At 58.5% G+C, this 17,251-nt stretch overlaps 1 protein-coding gene across 1 annotated transcript; it reads left to right on the forward strand.

Moving 5' to 3' along the window:
- Positions 1 to 7,379: 7,379 nt before the first annotated feature.
- CEACAM16 (CEA cell adhesion molecule 16, tectorial membrane component) lies at positions 7,380 to 14,794 on the forward strand (the record flags this gene model as incomplete). The annotated part of the gene is made up of 5 exons (XM_079759800.1): positions 7,380 to 7,416; positions 8,467 to 8,811; positions 9,131 to 9,406; positions 10,346 to 10,624; positions 12,749 to 14,794. The coding sequence occupies 5 exons, from the start codon at positions 7,380 to 7,382 to the stop codon at positions 13,423 to 13,425; spliced, it is 1,614 nt and encodes a 537-aa protein (XP_079615926.1). The 3' UTR covers positions 13,426 to 14,794.
- Between the last annotated feature and the right edge of the window lie 2,457 nt (positions 14,795 to 17,251).

Raw genomic sequence — 17,251 nt, forward strand, 5'->3', positions numbered from 1 at the left:
AACCAGACCAGCTCCTACTCTCAGAAAGCTTGCAGTCTAGTGGGGGAGGCAATCTGGGACCAATGTAATGATAAATAATAAACATTTATTGCTCTAGCCGGTTTGGCTCAGTGGATAGAGCGTCAGCCTGTGGACCAAAGGGTCCCGGGTTCCATTCTGGTCAAGGGCACATACCTTGGTTGCAGGCACGATCCCTGGCCCGGGCCCTGGTCAGGGCTCAATGCAGGAAGCAATCAATCTATGTGTTTCTCTCACATTGAAGTTTCTTACTGTCTTTCTCTCTCTCTTCCACTCTCCCTAAAAATCAATGGAAAAAAACATCCTTGGGTGAGGATTAACAAATAATAATAATAAACATTTATTGAGCATGTACTGTATACACCATGCACTAAGTGCTGTCATTTATTTACTTACTAGAGGCCTGGTGCATGAATTCCTGCACATTGAAAGGAAATTAATTAGAAGAAATATTTTAGAGTCTGGAGAGGGACCACAGGAGGGCTCCAGGGTGTGTCCATCTTGCCCAGTCCTGATTGGCCAGACCCCAGCAGCAAGCTAACCTACTGCTTGGAGCGCCTGCCCCCTGGTGGTCAGTGTGCGTCATAGCGACTGGTTGAGCGAACGGTCGACCGACCGGTCGGACACTTAGCATATTAGGCTTTTATATATATAGATCCTTGTGACAGTTTTGTGAGGGAAGAACTATATTATCCCTATTTTACTGATGAGGAAACTGAGTCAGGGTGTAAGTGGACAAACTGGGAATGGAACCAACATCTTTCTAACACCCGAGCTTCCTCCTCCTCTTTTTCTAGCCTGAAAGGGAGAAGGTGTAGCCCACGCCCACAGCCCACGCTGGGGTCCGTGTGTCCTGCAGAGGGCCCTGCCTTCCACAAGAGGGCGTGGAGGAGAGCACGAGGCTTAACCTCTGGGCTATTGCCGAGGGTGGATTTTGAGGCCTGGGGTTAAGTGTTTGGCCCAATTAGGAAGAGACCAGTGTCCTAGGCTGGAACTGGGAGCTTAGGAGCCCTCGCTCTGCCCACCCACGCTCTGCCCACCAGAGGTCACTGCCTGCCACCACCATCCCTTCCTCTGAGTCCAGAGCGCCCCGAGATTCTCAGGGCTGTGGCTCCTCATTTTGCAGATGAGGAAGTGGCTGTGTGGGGAAGGAAGTGGGCTGGGCCGTGACCAAGAGTGATTATGATTCATGGGGAAAACCCTTCCTCGGAATCCAACCCCTTTGTGAGCAAAGGGCATTGCCCTCTGAAACAGCGGCTCGTCAGCAGGCGCAGGGGGAGCGGCCATTGAAGGGGTGCGGGCTCTTTCCTGTGCCTGGGGCGGGTGAGTCTCGAGTGAGGGGTCCCACAGGAGGCCACTGCTGAAGCAAAGACGTCGAAATAGCTAACCATTTTGACCCCCTCCCCCACTCTCCCCCTCACCCCAGACCTTCAGCACCCTATTGTCTGTGTCCATGGGTTATGCATATACAAGATCTTTGGGGGTCAATGGGGGAAAGAGGGGGACATATGTAATACTTTCAACAATAAAGAATGATTTAAAAAAAGATAAATCAATGAATGGAAAAAAAACAATCATAACACATTAAAATAATCCTATCTAATAAAGAGGGAATACGCAAATTGACTATCACACCGTCGCAAAGCTGGCGGCGCCCATAGCCACAAGATGGTGGCGCCGAGTCCCCTCAGCCCTGCTGGAGTCCCCCAGTCCCCTCAGCCCCGCCGCTGAGAGCGGACAGCGGGGTGTGGCAGCTTGGTTTGAGCATTGGCGGTGAAGCCCCCAGGCCCCGCAGAGGGCAGAGAACCACGGGAGTGGGCCTAAGCCATCAGTAGGACGTCCCCTGACGGCTCCTGGATTGGAGAGGGTGCAGGTCAGGCTGAGGGACCTCGCCCCCCACCCCCCACCCGAGCTCAAATTTTGTGCACCGGGCCTCTAGTAATAGTAATAATAATAATAATAATAAACTCTGCCCTGAGGAAGTTTCAGGGTGATAAAAGTGCCCTGGAGCTAGATTTCAGTGATGGCTGCCCGAGGTGAATTTTCTGCGATGGGACCTAGGCCCCAGTGAAGCTGATAAAGACATTGCTTAGGAGACAAAAGTACATTTGAACACTGACTGGGCATTTGACGATAGATACTAAGGAATGGCTCGTTTTCACTGTCTTTTCACTTTCTAGGTGAACTAGTGACACCGTGAGTATGGTTTTTCTAACGAGTCCCTTACATTTTAGGGATACAGGCTGAGGTACCTGTGAATAAAGTTATATAATGGCTGGAATTTGCTTTCAAATAATATGGGAGGGCGGGGGAGGGGAGGGGAAACCAGATGCTCTCTCTCTAACCACCTCCCACTGTCCCTCCCCCCCGCCCCCCCCCCCCATCACTCAGCTCCGGCCACACCGCCTCCCAGCTGTCCTCACTCACCAACACCTTCCTGCCTCAGGGCCTTTGCTGTGCCTTCTACCACCCCTTTCCCTGGACGCTCCCTCCTCAGAGAGGCCCGCCCTGGCTCCCTGGCTACCCGAGCAGCCCCGTCCTTCCCTACCCTCCTGCCCTGTTGTTTGTTATTGCACTTATCTCTCCCTGGCGTGGTATGCTGTATCAGTCGTTTGATTGTTGCCCATCTCCCTCCAATAGGACTTAGCCCCACAGGGAAGGGATGTTGTCTGTATCCTTGACACAACCTGGCAGAGAGTCAACGCTCAATAAATATTTGTTCAGTGATTGAATAGCTTGGAAAACCCCCAGGTAAATGAGGCGAGAGGGGAGGGAGGAGGGGGGGGGCGAGGGGGGTATCCACGCACAGGGAACGGCCCGTGCCAAGGCCTGAGGCTGGCTCCGGCCGCCCACTGGCCCCTCGTGCACCGGGGGGGTCGGCGTGCTCTTCCCAGGTTAGGTTAAGGGGACATGGGGTCCCTTCTCCCCAAGAGCACGACCGAGCCCGGATCTGGCCAGGTGGCCCAGGAAGCCACTCCCTGAGGTCAGATCCGTGAGTAAATATTGCAGCAGCCTCAGCCTCGCCCTGTGAGATAAGGGGAGCGGGAGGGGGCGGTTCAGAAACCTGCCAGCCAACCCCTCAGCTCCAAGGTCGCTGCCCAGGGGGGACAGGCCAAGAGTCCTGCCAGGGGACACAGGCCACCCACCTTATCTACGCAGCAAACATTGATTAGGCCCGGTAGGTGGGGCCTCAGCCGGTGGGCTCCCTAAGGAAGGAATGAGGTGGCTGGTGAGATAAGAGGGCTGGGAGTGGGGGAAGGGAGCTGACAAAACAGGGTCAGGGAGCCTTGTCCCCAGCTGGTCGCCCGCCCCCGTGGAGGAGATGAGACGTATCCACTCCAACTTCTTGAGGCAATGAGCCTGAGCCTCCGTTTCCTTGTCTGCAAAACAGGCTCCAGCCTCAAGGGCTTCACACGCACCAAAGCACTGCTGCCCCAGGGCCTTTGCACTGGCTGTTCCCTCTGCCAGGAATGCTTTTCCCCCAGCATCACATGGGTCCCTTCTTGAGCCTAAGGCAGTGGTCGGCAAACTCATTAGTCAACAGAGCCAAATATCAACAGTACAACGACTGAAATTTCTTTTGAGAGCCAAGTTTTTTTAAACTTGAACTTCTTCTAACGCCACTTCTTCAAAATAGACTCGCCCAGGCCGTGGTATTTTGTGGAAGAGCCACACTCAAGGGGCCAAAGAGCTGCATGTGGCTCCCGAGTCACAGTTTGCTGACCTCGGGCCTAAGGAATCCATAAAATGGAGTTATTTTAAGCAAGCTGCTGAAAGTATTAACGTTATGAAGGTCCGGGCATGAGGAGAGACTCCATTCCTGCTCTCACTAGCCCGGGGAACTTAAACTTTCTGGAACGTTCCCATCCCGCATGAGTGCCTGGACCTCCAGGTAGCCCTCTAATTGTGCCCTGAAGGACTCACATATCCAGGCCACCTGACACCCATTATCCAGGCCTTGGCACAACGTGACCAGACCTCCTGGCACCCATCTCCCAGTCTCCCCGAATCTGACTGATAACCGGCCTGGACCAACCCCAGGGCGAAGAATGCAGGATTGATCATGCTCAAGAGTGTACTTTTAGCCCAGCCACGGTGGCTCAGTGGTTGAGCATCGACCTGTGAACCAGGAGGTCACAGTTCGATTCCCCGTCAGGGCACATGCCCAGGTTTCCGCTCGATCCCCAGTGGGGGCGTGCAGGAGGCAGCCGATCCATGATTCTCTCTCATCATTGATGTTTCTCTCTCTCCCTCTCCCTTCCTCTCTGAAATCAATTATTTTTTTAAAAAAAAAATGTACTTTTGCTTCTTAGGGACACGTCTGGGCTTTTGCCTGGCTGTGTTTCCAGTTTGCAAACTCCAAGACCCTAGAATAAATCTCTATCATTTATTTCCAGCAAAGCCTCTGGACTCTTTTTGAGTTTGCTCGGCAGGTGTCTACTCCAATGGCACCTCCCGTGACGCCTCCTCGCCGCCCTCCCTGAACCAGCCGCCGCCACTCCAGCTTCCCCATTCCACGGCGCAGGGATCGGGTCTGTCCTGTTCGAGGCTGCGACCCCACGCCCAGCACGGCGCCCCGCACAGCGCTGGCCTCAGTGCGTGTGAGCTGCGTGGTGAATGAACCGTGTCCACACGCGCGGGCCCTCCATGTGCTGCTGCTCTCCGCCACCCTCAGAGGACACCCAGGGAGGTCGATGCCCTGATCACCTACCACCCACTCTACAGAGGGACCGCGGGCCTGCCCAGCGCTGCCTGCTCCGCCGTCAGGCCTGGCACAGGTGCTCAGCCAACTGCAGCTCCTGGAGCGAGCGCCGGGCTCCTGCCGCGTCCAGGAGCACCAGGAGGGCCAGGGAGCGGGGCCGGAGCGGACAGCAGAGGAGGGTCCGAGGGATGCTGTGGGTGGCAGGGAGCATGGCGGAGGCTGGACACGAGCCGGGTTCCGCCCTAAGCCTCTGGGAGCCAAGTCCTTGTCGTGCTCCTCAGCCAATTCGCCAGAAACCAGGGCCTCCCTGGAGACTCCGGTCTCTGTGAGTCACCCACACCTGGTGTCCGGTTCCACAAACACGCCCTGTGCCCAACCCTGGGCTGGGCTGGGCAGTGCCGGGGACACAGTGGTGGCCACAGCACCCCTGGTCCTGCCCTCCCAGGACTCACAGTCCAGTCGGGGAGGCCGACCCAGCACCCTGACAGTGAGGACCCAGGGGGTCAGGGTTGGGATGGGGGTCCCGGGGCACACTTGGCCCCCAGCCTGAGAGCCAGGAGGGCTGCCTGGAGGAGGGGGAGTTGTTAGGCAGGTGAGGAGACAGTAGAGGGGAGCGGGGGGACATGCTGCTGGAGGAAGTGCACGTGAGACAGAAGAACTAGAGCAGGAAGTTCCACAAGGAAGGGGTGTCCCAGGAGGCTGGGGAGCCATGGCAGGTTCTACCCCCCATGGTGGGTGGGGGGCAACGACCACAGAAGAGTTGGGAGGGGCAGCCAGACAAGACCAGGGCCTGGGCCCCAGGGCGGGAGAGAAAGGAGCTCCTGGGAGAAACATTTAGGAGGCAGGTGCCATAAGGCATGGTGTGGGGAGGGGGGGCAGGGGGGGCGGGGCGTCAGGGGCTCGGCCTGTCCCTGTCCCAGTGACAGTGGACGGTGGCGCCGTCCCTGATAGAGGACGGGAGGAGGAGCAGATCTGGGGCAGATGCCAAGGTCAGTTTGGGACGAGGTGAGCGAGAGGTGCCCAGGGACATCGGGGAGGCATCCTGAATGACACTGGGATGCGGTCCCGGGCTCAGGGGAGGGGCCGGGCCAGGACAGAGAGGGGTGAGGTGAGGTCGCGGCGGGGTGGGGAGAGCAGGAGGCGCCAGGTCACCCACACCTCTCACTCCCCCATCAGAGCCCCGCCAGCCAGGGCAGCTCAGGACAGGGCTCTGGAGGAACAAACCGGGACAGGTGAGCCGCCGGTGGGCCCTGCCCCACAGCAGGCCACTGCGGCCCCGAGGCGCCAGGACCCAGCAGCCACCAGCACATGATCATCGCACGTCCGTCAGGAACGCTCTTCCCCCAGGACCCCCACCCCCCGCCCGCGTCCCTGCCCTCCCACGTGACCTCCGCCCAACGTCACCTTCTCAGGGACACCCTCCCTTGCCCCCAATTTAAAACTGCAAACCCCCTTCCTGGTTTTACTTTCCTAGACGTCACTTATCTCCATTCGACATGGAATAGATTTTACGTTTGATTTCTTTACCCCACGAACGCGAACGTCAGCCCACGAGGGCAGGGACCAGACCTGCCAGCACCTAGGACAGAGCCTGCAGGAGGAGCCGCTCCCTCCGTACTCGCCGAGTACGTGAATGAGCGACTTACTGAGCATCTGCTCTGTGCCGGGTACTGTTGTAAGTCCCCCAGGCATGCTGACTCATTTAACGCTCACCACAGCCCTGGGAGAGGGGCGCTGTCATCATTCCCATTTTACAGATGAGGAAACTGAGGCCCAGTGGGCTCCATAACCTGCCCAGAGACCCGGAGGTAGAGGACGGTAGCGTTCGGTCCAGGCCCACATTTTTAGCAGCAGCCACAGCCACCGGCCTCACACGCGGGGCCCACTTCTGCCAGGCGCCGGCTGGATGGCTAACGTGCGGCATCTTGCCGGCTGCTCGCCACAGCCCTGAGGAGGGGCTGCACCCCCATTTCTCCGTCCTGAGCAGGAGGCCAAGAAGCACAGCCCCAAAGGTAGTGTGCAGCCACCCAGCCTCGGGCCCTTCTGTGTGGCTTTGAAACCGAGCAGGGTTCAAATCCCTCCCCTGCCGGAACTTAGGCCAGTCAGAGCCCCTGCCCGGTGCCTCAGTTTCCCCAGCTGTAAAGGAATGGAGGCTCTGACAGCGCCCACCTCACAGGACACCCCCTGAGGCGACAGCTGAAGGTCACCCACAGCAGCGAGGCTGGGACACGGCAGCCTCGGTTGCTTGGTTTTACTCCTCACTGACCCCTAAGCCCAACAGAGAGGCCAGGGCCTGGGCCGTGGGTAGGAACTGCCCTACAATCTTCCCCCGCCACCCCCCCCCCTCCTCCCTGGCGACCTGGTTCTTCTCCCGGTACCAAACCCAGGCCCTCGGCACAAAGAAGGTTAGGCAGTGCCCCAGGAGGCCTGGCCAGGTCGTGGCCCCTGGCCCGTGCCTGCCACGCCTGCTCTGGTACCCAAACAGGGCCTCAGATCCTTGGTGACTCGATCCCTCCAAATTCAGGTGATCTCCCCCGGCTCCAAATCGCCGAGCCCTCCCAGGTCCTGCGCCAGACGGAGCCGAGCCCCAACCAGGAAGGGCCTCGGAGCACCGGGACGCCGCCGCCGCCGCCTCCAGGAGCCAGATCTGGGGCGAAAGATGGCGCTCGCTGGGTGCAGCTGGCTCCTCCTCAGCGGTGAGCGAGAATGGTGCCCCCAGAACCTCAGCCCCGATGGCCTCGGGGAGGGAGGGCTCCGGCCGCGGCCGGGAGAGGGAAGGTGTGAGCAGGAGCCCGGCATGCCGGGCAGGGAGGCAGCTCTGCTCACACGGGCGCGGGCTCAGGGCCTCTTCCCAGAGGCACCAGCACGGCCGTGCAGCCAGCAGTGGGGTAGGCAGGGTGGACCCCGGTGCATGAGCCTGGGCGAGGCAGCCACTGCTATTCCCTTGTTCACGTGACAAACCCTGACTGAGGTGTGGAAGCTGACGCAGGGTGAGTTCTCGCCAGCAGCCTGCCCCTCCCTGAGGACCTTCTCGGCCTCAGTTTCCTCACCTATGAAATGGGCCTCACTCGCAGGGTCGTTTGCAGGTCATTTAAGCAGCACGACAGGGCATATCCTGCACCTGGAGCTGCTCCGGGGCCCACTCCTGACCCCCCACTTCATAGACGAGGAACCTGGGGCTCAGGGAACTGAAGTCAGAAAGTGGCGGACACCCCGAGCCCCCCCTCCTCGCCAGGCCCCACTAGCCTGGAAAGTCCCGGAAAGCAGGCCGGGCGTGGGCACGCTTCTTCCCGCCATGGCCACCCGTTCCAGGGAAACACTCACACTGCACAGCCAAGCAGCCCTGACCAGCTCGTGGGGCCTGGAGTCTAGCTGTTGGGTTGAGAAGAAAAGGGGTGGGGGGGTGTCTTCGTTATGGGGAGGCGAAGGAAGAGCACTGTCCTGGGAGTCAGGGCCAAGGCCCGGAGGAGCCAGCCCCGGCCTGTGAGCTTCCGTCTGGTGGCTCTCTGAGTCCCATGAAATCCAAGGTCCCCTGAGCGGCAGGTGGGCTGTGGGCCTGGCACAGCCCATCCAATTCAACCCTCAGAACACCCCCTGCCCAGGACTGACTCTGCGCCTGGCTAACATGTACTGAGCATGTTACGACACCCCAGCAGCCCCTATGCCCGGAGCCCACGTCTCCTTCTCCCTCCGACGGGGCGACCGGCCACGCCTGCCTCATCCCCCGTCTCTGGCTCCTTCCCCAGCCGCGTTCCTGAGCACAGGGGCGGAGATCTCCATCACCCCCGAGCCCGACCAGCCAGCCGAAGGGGACAACGTCACACTGGCCGTCCGCGGGCTTTCGGGGGAGCTGCTCGCCTACAGCTGGTATGCGGGGCCCACGCTCAGCCTGGCTTACCTGGTGTCCAGCTACATCGTAAGCACAGGCGACGAGACCCCTGGCCCGGCCCACACGGGCCGGGAAGCTGTGCGCCCCGACGGCAGCCTGGACATTCAGGGCGTCCTGCCTGGGCACTCGGGCACCTACATCCTTCAGACTCTCAACAGGCAGCTTCAGACGGAGGTGGGCTACGGACACTTGCGAGTCTATGGTGAGATAAGCCCCAGCCCTCCTCTTCCCCAGCCGGGCCTTGCCACCTCCCTTCCAATCCCTCTTCTAAAAAAAAAAGAAGAAGAAAAAAAACCTCTAAACAATGTTAAAGCCATAAAAAGGCCTAAAACAACAGGAACATGCCCGCCTCCTTCAGGGTGGCCTCCAGGATTACACCTGCCTCTTATCCCATCCTTTGCCACTCTGGCTGGGGTTCCAGGGGCACCCCCAGGATCCAGCCATGCCCCCTGCCTGGGAACGGGGAGGCCCCGGGAGCAGGCGGTGCCCGGGGCCCTCCCCCTCTGTCTCTTGCCCCACAGAGATCCTGGCCCCGCCCGTGGTCATCGCCAACAGCACGGAGCTGGTGGAGCGCCGAGACACCCTGAGCCTGCTGTGCAGCAGCCCCAGCCCCGCCGAGGTCCGATGGTTCTTCAACGGCGAGGCTCTGCCCATCGCCCTCCGCCTGGGCCTGTCCCCTGACGGCCGGGTGCTCACCCGGCACGGCATCCGCCGGGAGGAGGCCGGGGCCTACCAGTGTGAGGTCTGGAACCCGGTCAGTGTGAGCCGCAGCGAGCCCGTCAACCTGAACGTGTACTGTGAGTCCTCCCGGCCCCGCCAGAGACACCAACCCTCACAGCTGGGGAAACTGAGGCCAAGGGCAGGCAGCGTGTCCGTAGGTGTCCTGGGGTCAGGCATCAGGGGCCCCTCTGAAAATGGGTCTGGCCCATCCGCTAAGGACTTAGGACCCTTTGGAGGTGGAATCACCCTCCGGTTTGAAGCCATTCCCGCAGGGAAGGAACAGCACTGGTTTTTGAAAGGGAGGCGGGAAGTAAGCGGCGGGCTGGGAAGGGAGATAAAATAAAAACACTAGCAAAGCCGAGAGTCGAGAGTCGTTGCCAGGGGCCGCTGATGCGTGGTGCGGAACCGGAGGGAAATTAACCACTGAGGTGCTCGAGGGCCAGGGCCGTAGAAAATCGTAGAACCTAGAATGCTACAACCAAGGAACTCGATTGAAGAAGGAACTGAATTCTAGACTCTGAGGATCCTGGTAACGCTAGAAGCAGAGATTCTTAGACCCGTAGCATCGAATGCTGCAACCTTAGAGCCACCCAACCCTAGAATCTTAGAAACCTAGACTTCTAGTCTCTTACCATCCCAGCATCTGAAACATCCCTTGAGCCTTAGCATGCTAGACTTTTAGGACGGCTTGTCGGAAACCAGTCGCTTAGACTTACTTTTTTTTTTTAATGGAGCCATCGATTTCAAACATTATCTTGAAAATCAGTCTGGCTCAGCACCCTCTTTTTCCAGAAGAGAAACTGAGATCCCCTGAGAGAGGAAAGTGGCTCGAGACCCTTCTTAGAGCAAGTTAGAGTCCCCGTGCGGGATTCGAAAAGGCCAGAGCTCTTTTTCCCTCCACCGGGCCCAGCCATTCCCGGGGGGGCCCAGCCCGGTGGAAAGAAAGCCAGGGGAGCCCCCCTCTTCTCCTCCCCTCCCCCTCTACTGCCCCGTTTCTCTCGCTCCTGCCCCCACAGTTGGCCCGGAACGTGTGGCGATCCTCCAGGATTCCACCACCCTCACGGGCTGCACCATCAAAGTGGACTTCAACACCTCCCTCACCCTGTGGTGCGTGTCCCGGTCCTGCCCGGAGCCCGAGTATGTGTGGGCCTTCAACGGGCGGGCCCTAAAGAATGGCCAAGACCACCTCAACATCAGCAGCATGACGGCGGCCCAGGAGGGCACGTACACGTGTATTGCTAAGAACCCCAAGACCCTGCTCTCCGGATCGGCCTCGGTGGTGGTCAAGCTCACTGGTGAGTCGCCCGGCCGCACCCCTGCCCGCGCCCCCCGCCCCCCGCCCCGGGAGGCCCCATGGACGTAAAGGTTTGGCTGCCCCACCAGCAGTTAGGCCACCATCTACCCAACTGAGGATGGGAAAGGGAGAGAGTCTCAACCCATCTGCTGGCCACGCAGCACCGTGGCCTGCCAGGTGGACCCCTCTTCGTCCAGGTGGCAAAAGGAGACAGTGCGTCCTGTCGCCTGGAAAACAGACGACAAACCTGAGTGTTCCCTGAGGGGTGACACCGGGAGAGCGGGCCACAGGTCCCATGATGCACGGCGGCAGAGGGGAGAGGGGTCCCTGCATGCGGGTGCCCCGTTCTTAACACAGTCGCAGCTGCTAAGGGGCTTGACCCACGCCCTGGGGGAGGCAGCTGAGTTTCTGGGCGGCCCGTTATCTGGCCCAGACGAAGGTGTGGGCACACTGGGGTTCTCTCTCTCTCTCTCTCTCTCTCTCTCTCTCTCTCTCTCAGAAAATCACAGCCAATTGTTGGCAAATGGAAAAACACAGCTGGGGCGGCCCTGTCTTGTCCTTGTCCTTAAATGCCCTGGGGGCTGGGCGCAGGCACAGCTGGTGTTTTCAGGCCATCAGGAGCCTCAGGGGACACCGCCTCATCCCCTGGGGGTGGCGGCTTTGGACATTAGGGTCTGATTAATTCCGTCTTGGTTCCTTCCCAAGTGGCCCCCATCCCCCCGGGGACAGTGGGAGCCGCCGTCCCCCCTCCTCCTCCCCTCCCTCCTACGAACAGGCTGGGTCTCCTCCCAAGGGTGGATCCTCTTTCACCCAGAGCAGAAATGACATCCCCAGAGGTAAGTGTACCTCCTGCCCCACCCCGCCCGGCCCGGCAGCTGGCCTGGGCAGGAGACAGGGGGGTGGACCAGTTGACCTCAGGTGGGGGTGTCCCAGGTGTGCAGGTACGGGCAGGGGGTGGGTCCAGGGCCACAAACGGCCTTCTGAACTGTCAGCAACCCGGTGGCCGGTGCCAGGAAAGAGACAGAGGAAAAGGAGACACCCATCCCCCTCCCCCTCCCCGGGGAGCCGCTGATCTGATGGAGGAGACATGCCCTTAAAGAGATGGCTCTGGAACAGGGAGGCGTGGCCTCCTCATTCAAGAAGCTGCCAGTCAGAGAGGAGAGGCAATGGACTTTTAAGCAGCAGCGGGGGAGACCTGCCCCACCCTCAATGGGCTTCCAATCAGGTGGAGGAGACCCAGTCCACGCTTGGGGAGATTTTCTATTCTGATGGAGGAGACATGACCTTGAGGAGACAGGGACCATTTATTTATTTATTTATTTATTTATTTATTTATTTATTTATTTAGAATTCCTAGTCTGATGGGGGAGACACAGTTCCCACCTTGGGGCTACTCCCAATCTGATGGGGGAGTAGAGGCCCTCCCACTTTCTAGGAATTTCCAGTACGATGCCCCAGTCCGGTCTCTGGGGTTCCCAGCCTGATTGGAAAGACCTAACCCCGTAATCGCGCACCCCCAGCCCGATGGAGGAGACATGGCCCCTGCCCCTCAGGAATCCTTCAACCTGACGGGAAACGCCAGCCCTCACATGGTCAGGCCTCTCCGCCTGGCAGTACAGCCCAGCCGGGGCACACACCTCCCCGCTATCTGATGGGGAAGACACGGTCCCCACGTTCTAGAATTTCCAATCTAATGGGGGAGACACGGTCCCCCATATTCTAGAATTTCCGATCAGATAGGGGGGACGTGGCCCCTATATTTTGGGAAGCTGTAATCTGATGGAGGAGACATGACCCTATTCTCTAGGGTCTTGCACTTTCGTGGGAGAAGGACCCCCCCAAAGGCTGGACATTTTTAGTCTAATGGGGGGGACATGGCCACCGCCCCCCGGGGCCGCCCAGTCTGACCGAGGAAAACAGAACCCCTGCAGGCATGGTCGGACCCAAAACCCTCCACCACGACCGCACAGGTCACCCCTTCCTCTGTCTCCTTCCCAGACCCTGCACGGGGGGGCACCAGCCACTGGGGGTTGGCAGAGCTGAGCCAGCTGGGGGCAGGAAGGCGGCACGCTGCCCGCTGCCCGCTGCGGGCCCAGCTGAGCCCGCGCCCTCCCTCTCTCCCCAGCGGCGGTAGTGGCCATGTCTATCGTGCCCGTGCCCACCAAGCCGACGGAGGGCCAGGACGTGACGCTGACCGTCCAGGGCTACCCCAAGGACCTGCTGGTCTACGCCTGGTACCGCGGGCCTGCCTCCGAGCCCAACCGGCTGCTCAGCCAACTGCCGTCCGGGAACTGGATCGCAGGCCCCGCGCACACCGGCCGGGAGGTGGGCTTCGCCAACTGCTCGCTGCTGGTGCAGAAAGTGAACCTCACGGACGCCGGGCGCTACACCCTCAAGACCGTCACGCTGCAGGGCAAGACGGAGACGCTGGAGCTGGAGCTGCAGGTGGCCCGTGAGTGTGCGGGGGGGCCGGAGGGCACGCGTGCAGGCAGGGGCTCCCGGAAGGGGACTTCTCTAACTCGTCCATGGATGGGCCTCCCCACCAGACTGCAAGAAGGGACCTGGCCTCTTCCATCTGACTTGGGGGGGTCCCCAAATGAGCTCTTCTGTCTCTTCTGTCAAACTGATGGCCTAGAGCAGGGGTCCTCAGGCCTCCTCTATCAGACGGGGGCTACTGGAGCGGGCCCCCATGCCTTCTCTCTCATACAGGAGGTACACCAGACTGAAAGCAGAGCAGGGCATCCTCTCCCCCGCAGATGCGTGGACCCTAAAACACAGAAGGCATTGCTTCTCCCATCGTAGTGACTGGGGAAGTTGGCTAATGTGGGGAGTTGACCTCCCCTATCAGCCTAGAGGCATAGGATGGGTCACGCCTCCCTCTTCAGACTGTCACCCTAGACAGTGGGGATCATGCCTCATCCTCTGCATTACAGTAGGAATTCAGACAGAATTTCTCCCAGCGGAGGGTGGAATTTCTCTCTCAAACGGAAATAGGAATAACCTACTCCATTACGATGGAGGGTTCTAGGTGGTGGGCATTGTGCCTCCTCTGTCTGACTGGGAATCTCCAGATGTTAGAGCCCACGACTCCCAGACAGGGAGTGCCCAGAAGTTGGGAACAATGTCTCCTCCATCAGACTGGGAGCTCCCAGGTGTTGGGGACCGTGTCTCCCCATCACACTGGGAGTTCCCAAAAAGCAGGAACAATATCTTCTCCACCAGACTGGGAATTCCCAAACGTTGAGGGCCATGTCTTTCTCACCAGAGTCAGGGACCATGTCTCCTCCATCAGACTGGGGGCTCCCAGAGTCAGGGACCATGTCTCCTCCATCAGACTGGGGGCTCCCAGAGTCAGGGACCATGTCTCCTCCATCAGACTGGGGGCTCCCAGAGTCAGGGACCATGTCTCCTCCATCAGACTGGGGGCTCCCAGAGTCAGGGACCATGTCTCCTCCATCAGACTGGGGGCTCCCAGAGTCAGGGACCATGTCTCCTCCATCAGACTGGGGGCTCCCAGAGTCAGGGACCATGTCTCCTCCATCAGACTGGGGGCTCCCAGAATCAGGGACCATGTCTCCTCCATCAGACTGGGGGCTCCCAGAGTCAGGGACCATGTCTCCTCCATCAGACTGGGGGCTCCCAGAGTCAGGGACCATGTCTCCTCCATCAGACTGGGGGCTCCCAGAGTCAGGGACCATGTCTCCTCCATCAGACTGGGGGCTCCCAGAGTCAGGGACGCTGTCTCCCCCACAGACTGAGCATCCCCAGAGGTCTGAGAGGCCATGTTCCAGAAACAGGGCCATGTTTTACCCATCAGGCCAGGAGCTCTCAGACACTCAGGTCATTCCCCAGGCTGGAGTCTTGCCTCCCCCATCAGACCAGACACTCTCAGAAGCCATGTCCCTGAGTCAGGGACAGAGTCGCCCTCCCTCGGACTTGAAGCTTCTAGGATCAGGGGCCCAATCCCTGGCAGGCACCCCGGACCCCCTCTTTCACCCACTCACTCACCAAGCCCTGGTTTTCTGGCTCAGTGTTGGGGGGACAATGTTGTCCAGTGACAGCAGGCCGTCCCCCAATGAAGCCCGGAATTCCCTTTCACCTGTCTCTCTTCTCACAGTCAACCTTCCTCCCTTGCACGAGGACCAGCGCTACCTTCCTGAACCTGAACCTGGCACAGGCTGAGCGTGGGGCGGGTGGGGCCGCCGGGAGGCTGGGGGTGGGCAGAGGAGCAGGAGGGGTGGGGCACGGGGGACCTGGTCCTCTACCTCCCTGACGGCCTCCTCTGCCCCTTTGCCCCATCCTCCCCACAGCCCTGGAGTAGCAACAGCGCCGCCCTGGAGACCTCCCGAGAGAAGAGCTCGTGCCACCCTCGCCATCTCCCCCCCTGAGCGGAAGATCTCCGTGGTCTCGGTCCTCGGTTCTCCTGCTTCCGCTGTAGAGTCAGAGCCAACAGGGCCCTGCTCCTCACCCAGCTGTCGGAGCGCCACAGAGGCCATAAACGTGCTGGTGAACACAGTGTGTCGGCCTCTCCTTCCCCCACCGCCAGCCCTGCCACCGCCCGGGTGCCCACAGGCTTCCTCTCCCACCCAAGATTCTTCTCGGTCTGTGTGTGTGCGTGCGTGTGTGTGTGTGTGCATGTATGCGTGCGTGTGTGCGTGCACAGGGGTGCCCAAACCACAGGGCTGCAAGCCCCCGCTGCTTAAGGTTCTAGCTGAGGGTCCTGCCTCCCGGTGGGCCCAAGGTTGACCCTGCCGTGGACACCAACAGAGCCGGGCTCTGCAGGACACGCCCTCCCCCACGCTGTGCTTCACTCCATCACCCAGGCCCGGAAGCAGAGCTGCTGGTGCACCGGACAGTTATGAGTTATAAGATCTGGGCCATAACCTCACATTTGCCACGGATTCACTAGCCCCTCAGTGTGGCCAGGGTGCGGGCTCAGGGTAAACTAGAGTTTTCCAAACCATTCTATTAGCCTCAGGGCTCTTTCTCTCAATGCAAGCTTAAACGGTCGGTCAACATGTTATTTAAAACAGCAATGCAGCCCTGGTCAGTGTTTCTCAGTGGTGAGAGCGTCAGCCCGTACATCAAAGGGTCATGGGTTCAATTCCTGGTCAAGAGCATGAACCTGGGTTGCAGGTTTGATCCCCAGCCCTGGTTGGGGCACGTGCGGGAGGCAACCAATCGATGTGTCTCTCTCACATTGATGTTTCCTCTCTCTCTCTCTCGCTCCCTCCCTTCCACGCTCTCTAAAAAAAATACATCAATAAATAAAATAGCAATGCAATAAAAGTAGGTATCAGTTCAAAAGCTATAGCCTTCTCTCCCCCAAAATTCCTACACATTTGAAAACAGTTCCTTAAATGTAAATAATGTTTAGATTATAGAGGTCATTAAAATATCAACCAGAATCAAACGGCAGTGAAAACACTCCGTATAGAAACCCGTGGGATGTGGCCAGAGCCACACTGGGAGGGGGCATGCTTAGCTGCATTGAACGTAATAAAAGAAAAGAACTTCCAAGTGAAGCAAATAAGCTTTCCACTCAAGAAACTAGGAAAAGCCCACAAAATAAATCAAAGGAAAAAAGGTAAGAAATGGAGAACGATCAAAGCAAAAATGGACGAAATATAAAACAAAATTGGAGTTCGTCAATAAAACCTAAAGTGGTTCTTTGAAAATGCCAATAAAATAGACAAACTTTCTGTGGTGAGAGGCAGAGGAGACTCATATATAAAAGAAAGGAGAAACTGCTCTGGTTGAAGTAGAGGGTCTGTCTGTCCCGGGTTAGATGCTCAATAAATATATATTGGGGGGCGGGGGGATACATAGCAGGTTTGTGAACTGCTCCCCAGCAGCTCTTCCCCTCTCCTCTTCCATGATAGCAAGCACTGACTACCATGTAAGAAGATGAAAAATGTCAGGTACTCACTTTCCCAGACTGCTTTGCAGCTACAGGAGGCCATGTGACCCAGTCTGGCCAATGAAGAAAGGAGAGAGCCAGCAGTCCTGCCCACTAAAAAGTCCAGGGGGCACTAAGCCTTTGGAAGCTATTACCTAAACCAGTGGCCTCTAATATGAGGTTTTTCCAGGCAATAACACACCTAGAAACCGAGGATGCACTTGAGCCCATACTCTTCATCCCAACGCTATTCCGCCCCCAAATGGGAAATAGCGTCCACATTCTCCCCACCCCTCCAAATTCACATGAGAGTCAGTGACAGCCCTCACCGGTATGGCTCAGCAGAGAGAGCGTCGGCCTGTGGACTAAAGGGTCCCGGGTTCGATTCCGGTCAAGGGCACGTACTTCGGTTGCAGGCTCCTCCCTGGCCCGGGCCCTGGTCAGGGCGCTTGCAGGAGGCAACCAATTGATGTGTTTCTCTCTCACATCGATGTTTCTCTCTGTCTTTCCCTCTCTCTTCCACTCTCCCTAAAAATCAATGGAAAAATATCCTCGGGTGAGGATTAACAACAACCAAAAAAAAAAAAAAAGAGTCAGTGACATACGTAGGGCTCGAGCCTAGGTATATCAGTGAGAATTTCCTTTCAGGGGCCAGTAGGAGAGACTGGAAATAACACACACAACCGAAGCAACGAAGAGAAAACTAACGTAAGATAAAAGAGGAACTGG

Source organism: Cnephaeus nilssonii, assembly GCF_951640355.1.
Source record: "Cnephaeus nilssonii genome assembly, chromosome: 20".
NCBI classification, from domain to species: domain Eukaryota; kingdom Metazoa; phylum Chordata; class Mammalia; order Chiroptera; family Vespertilionidae; genus Cnephaeus; species Cnephaeus nilssonii.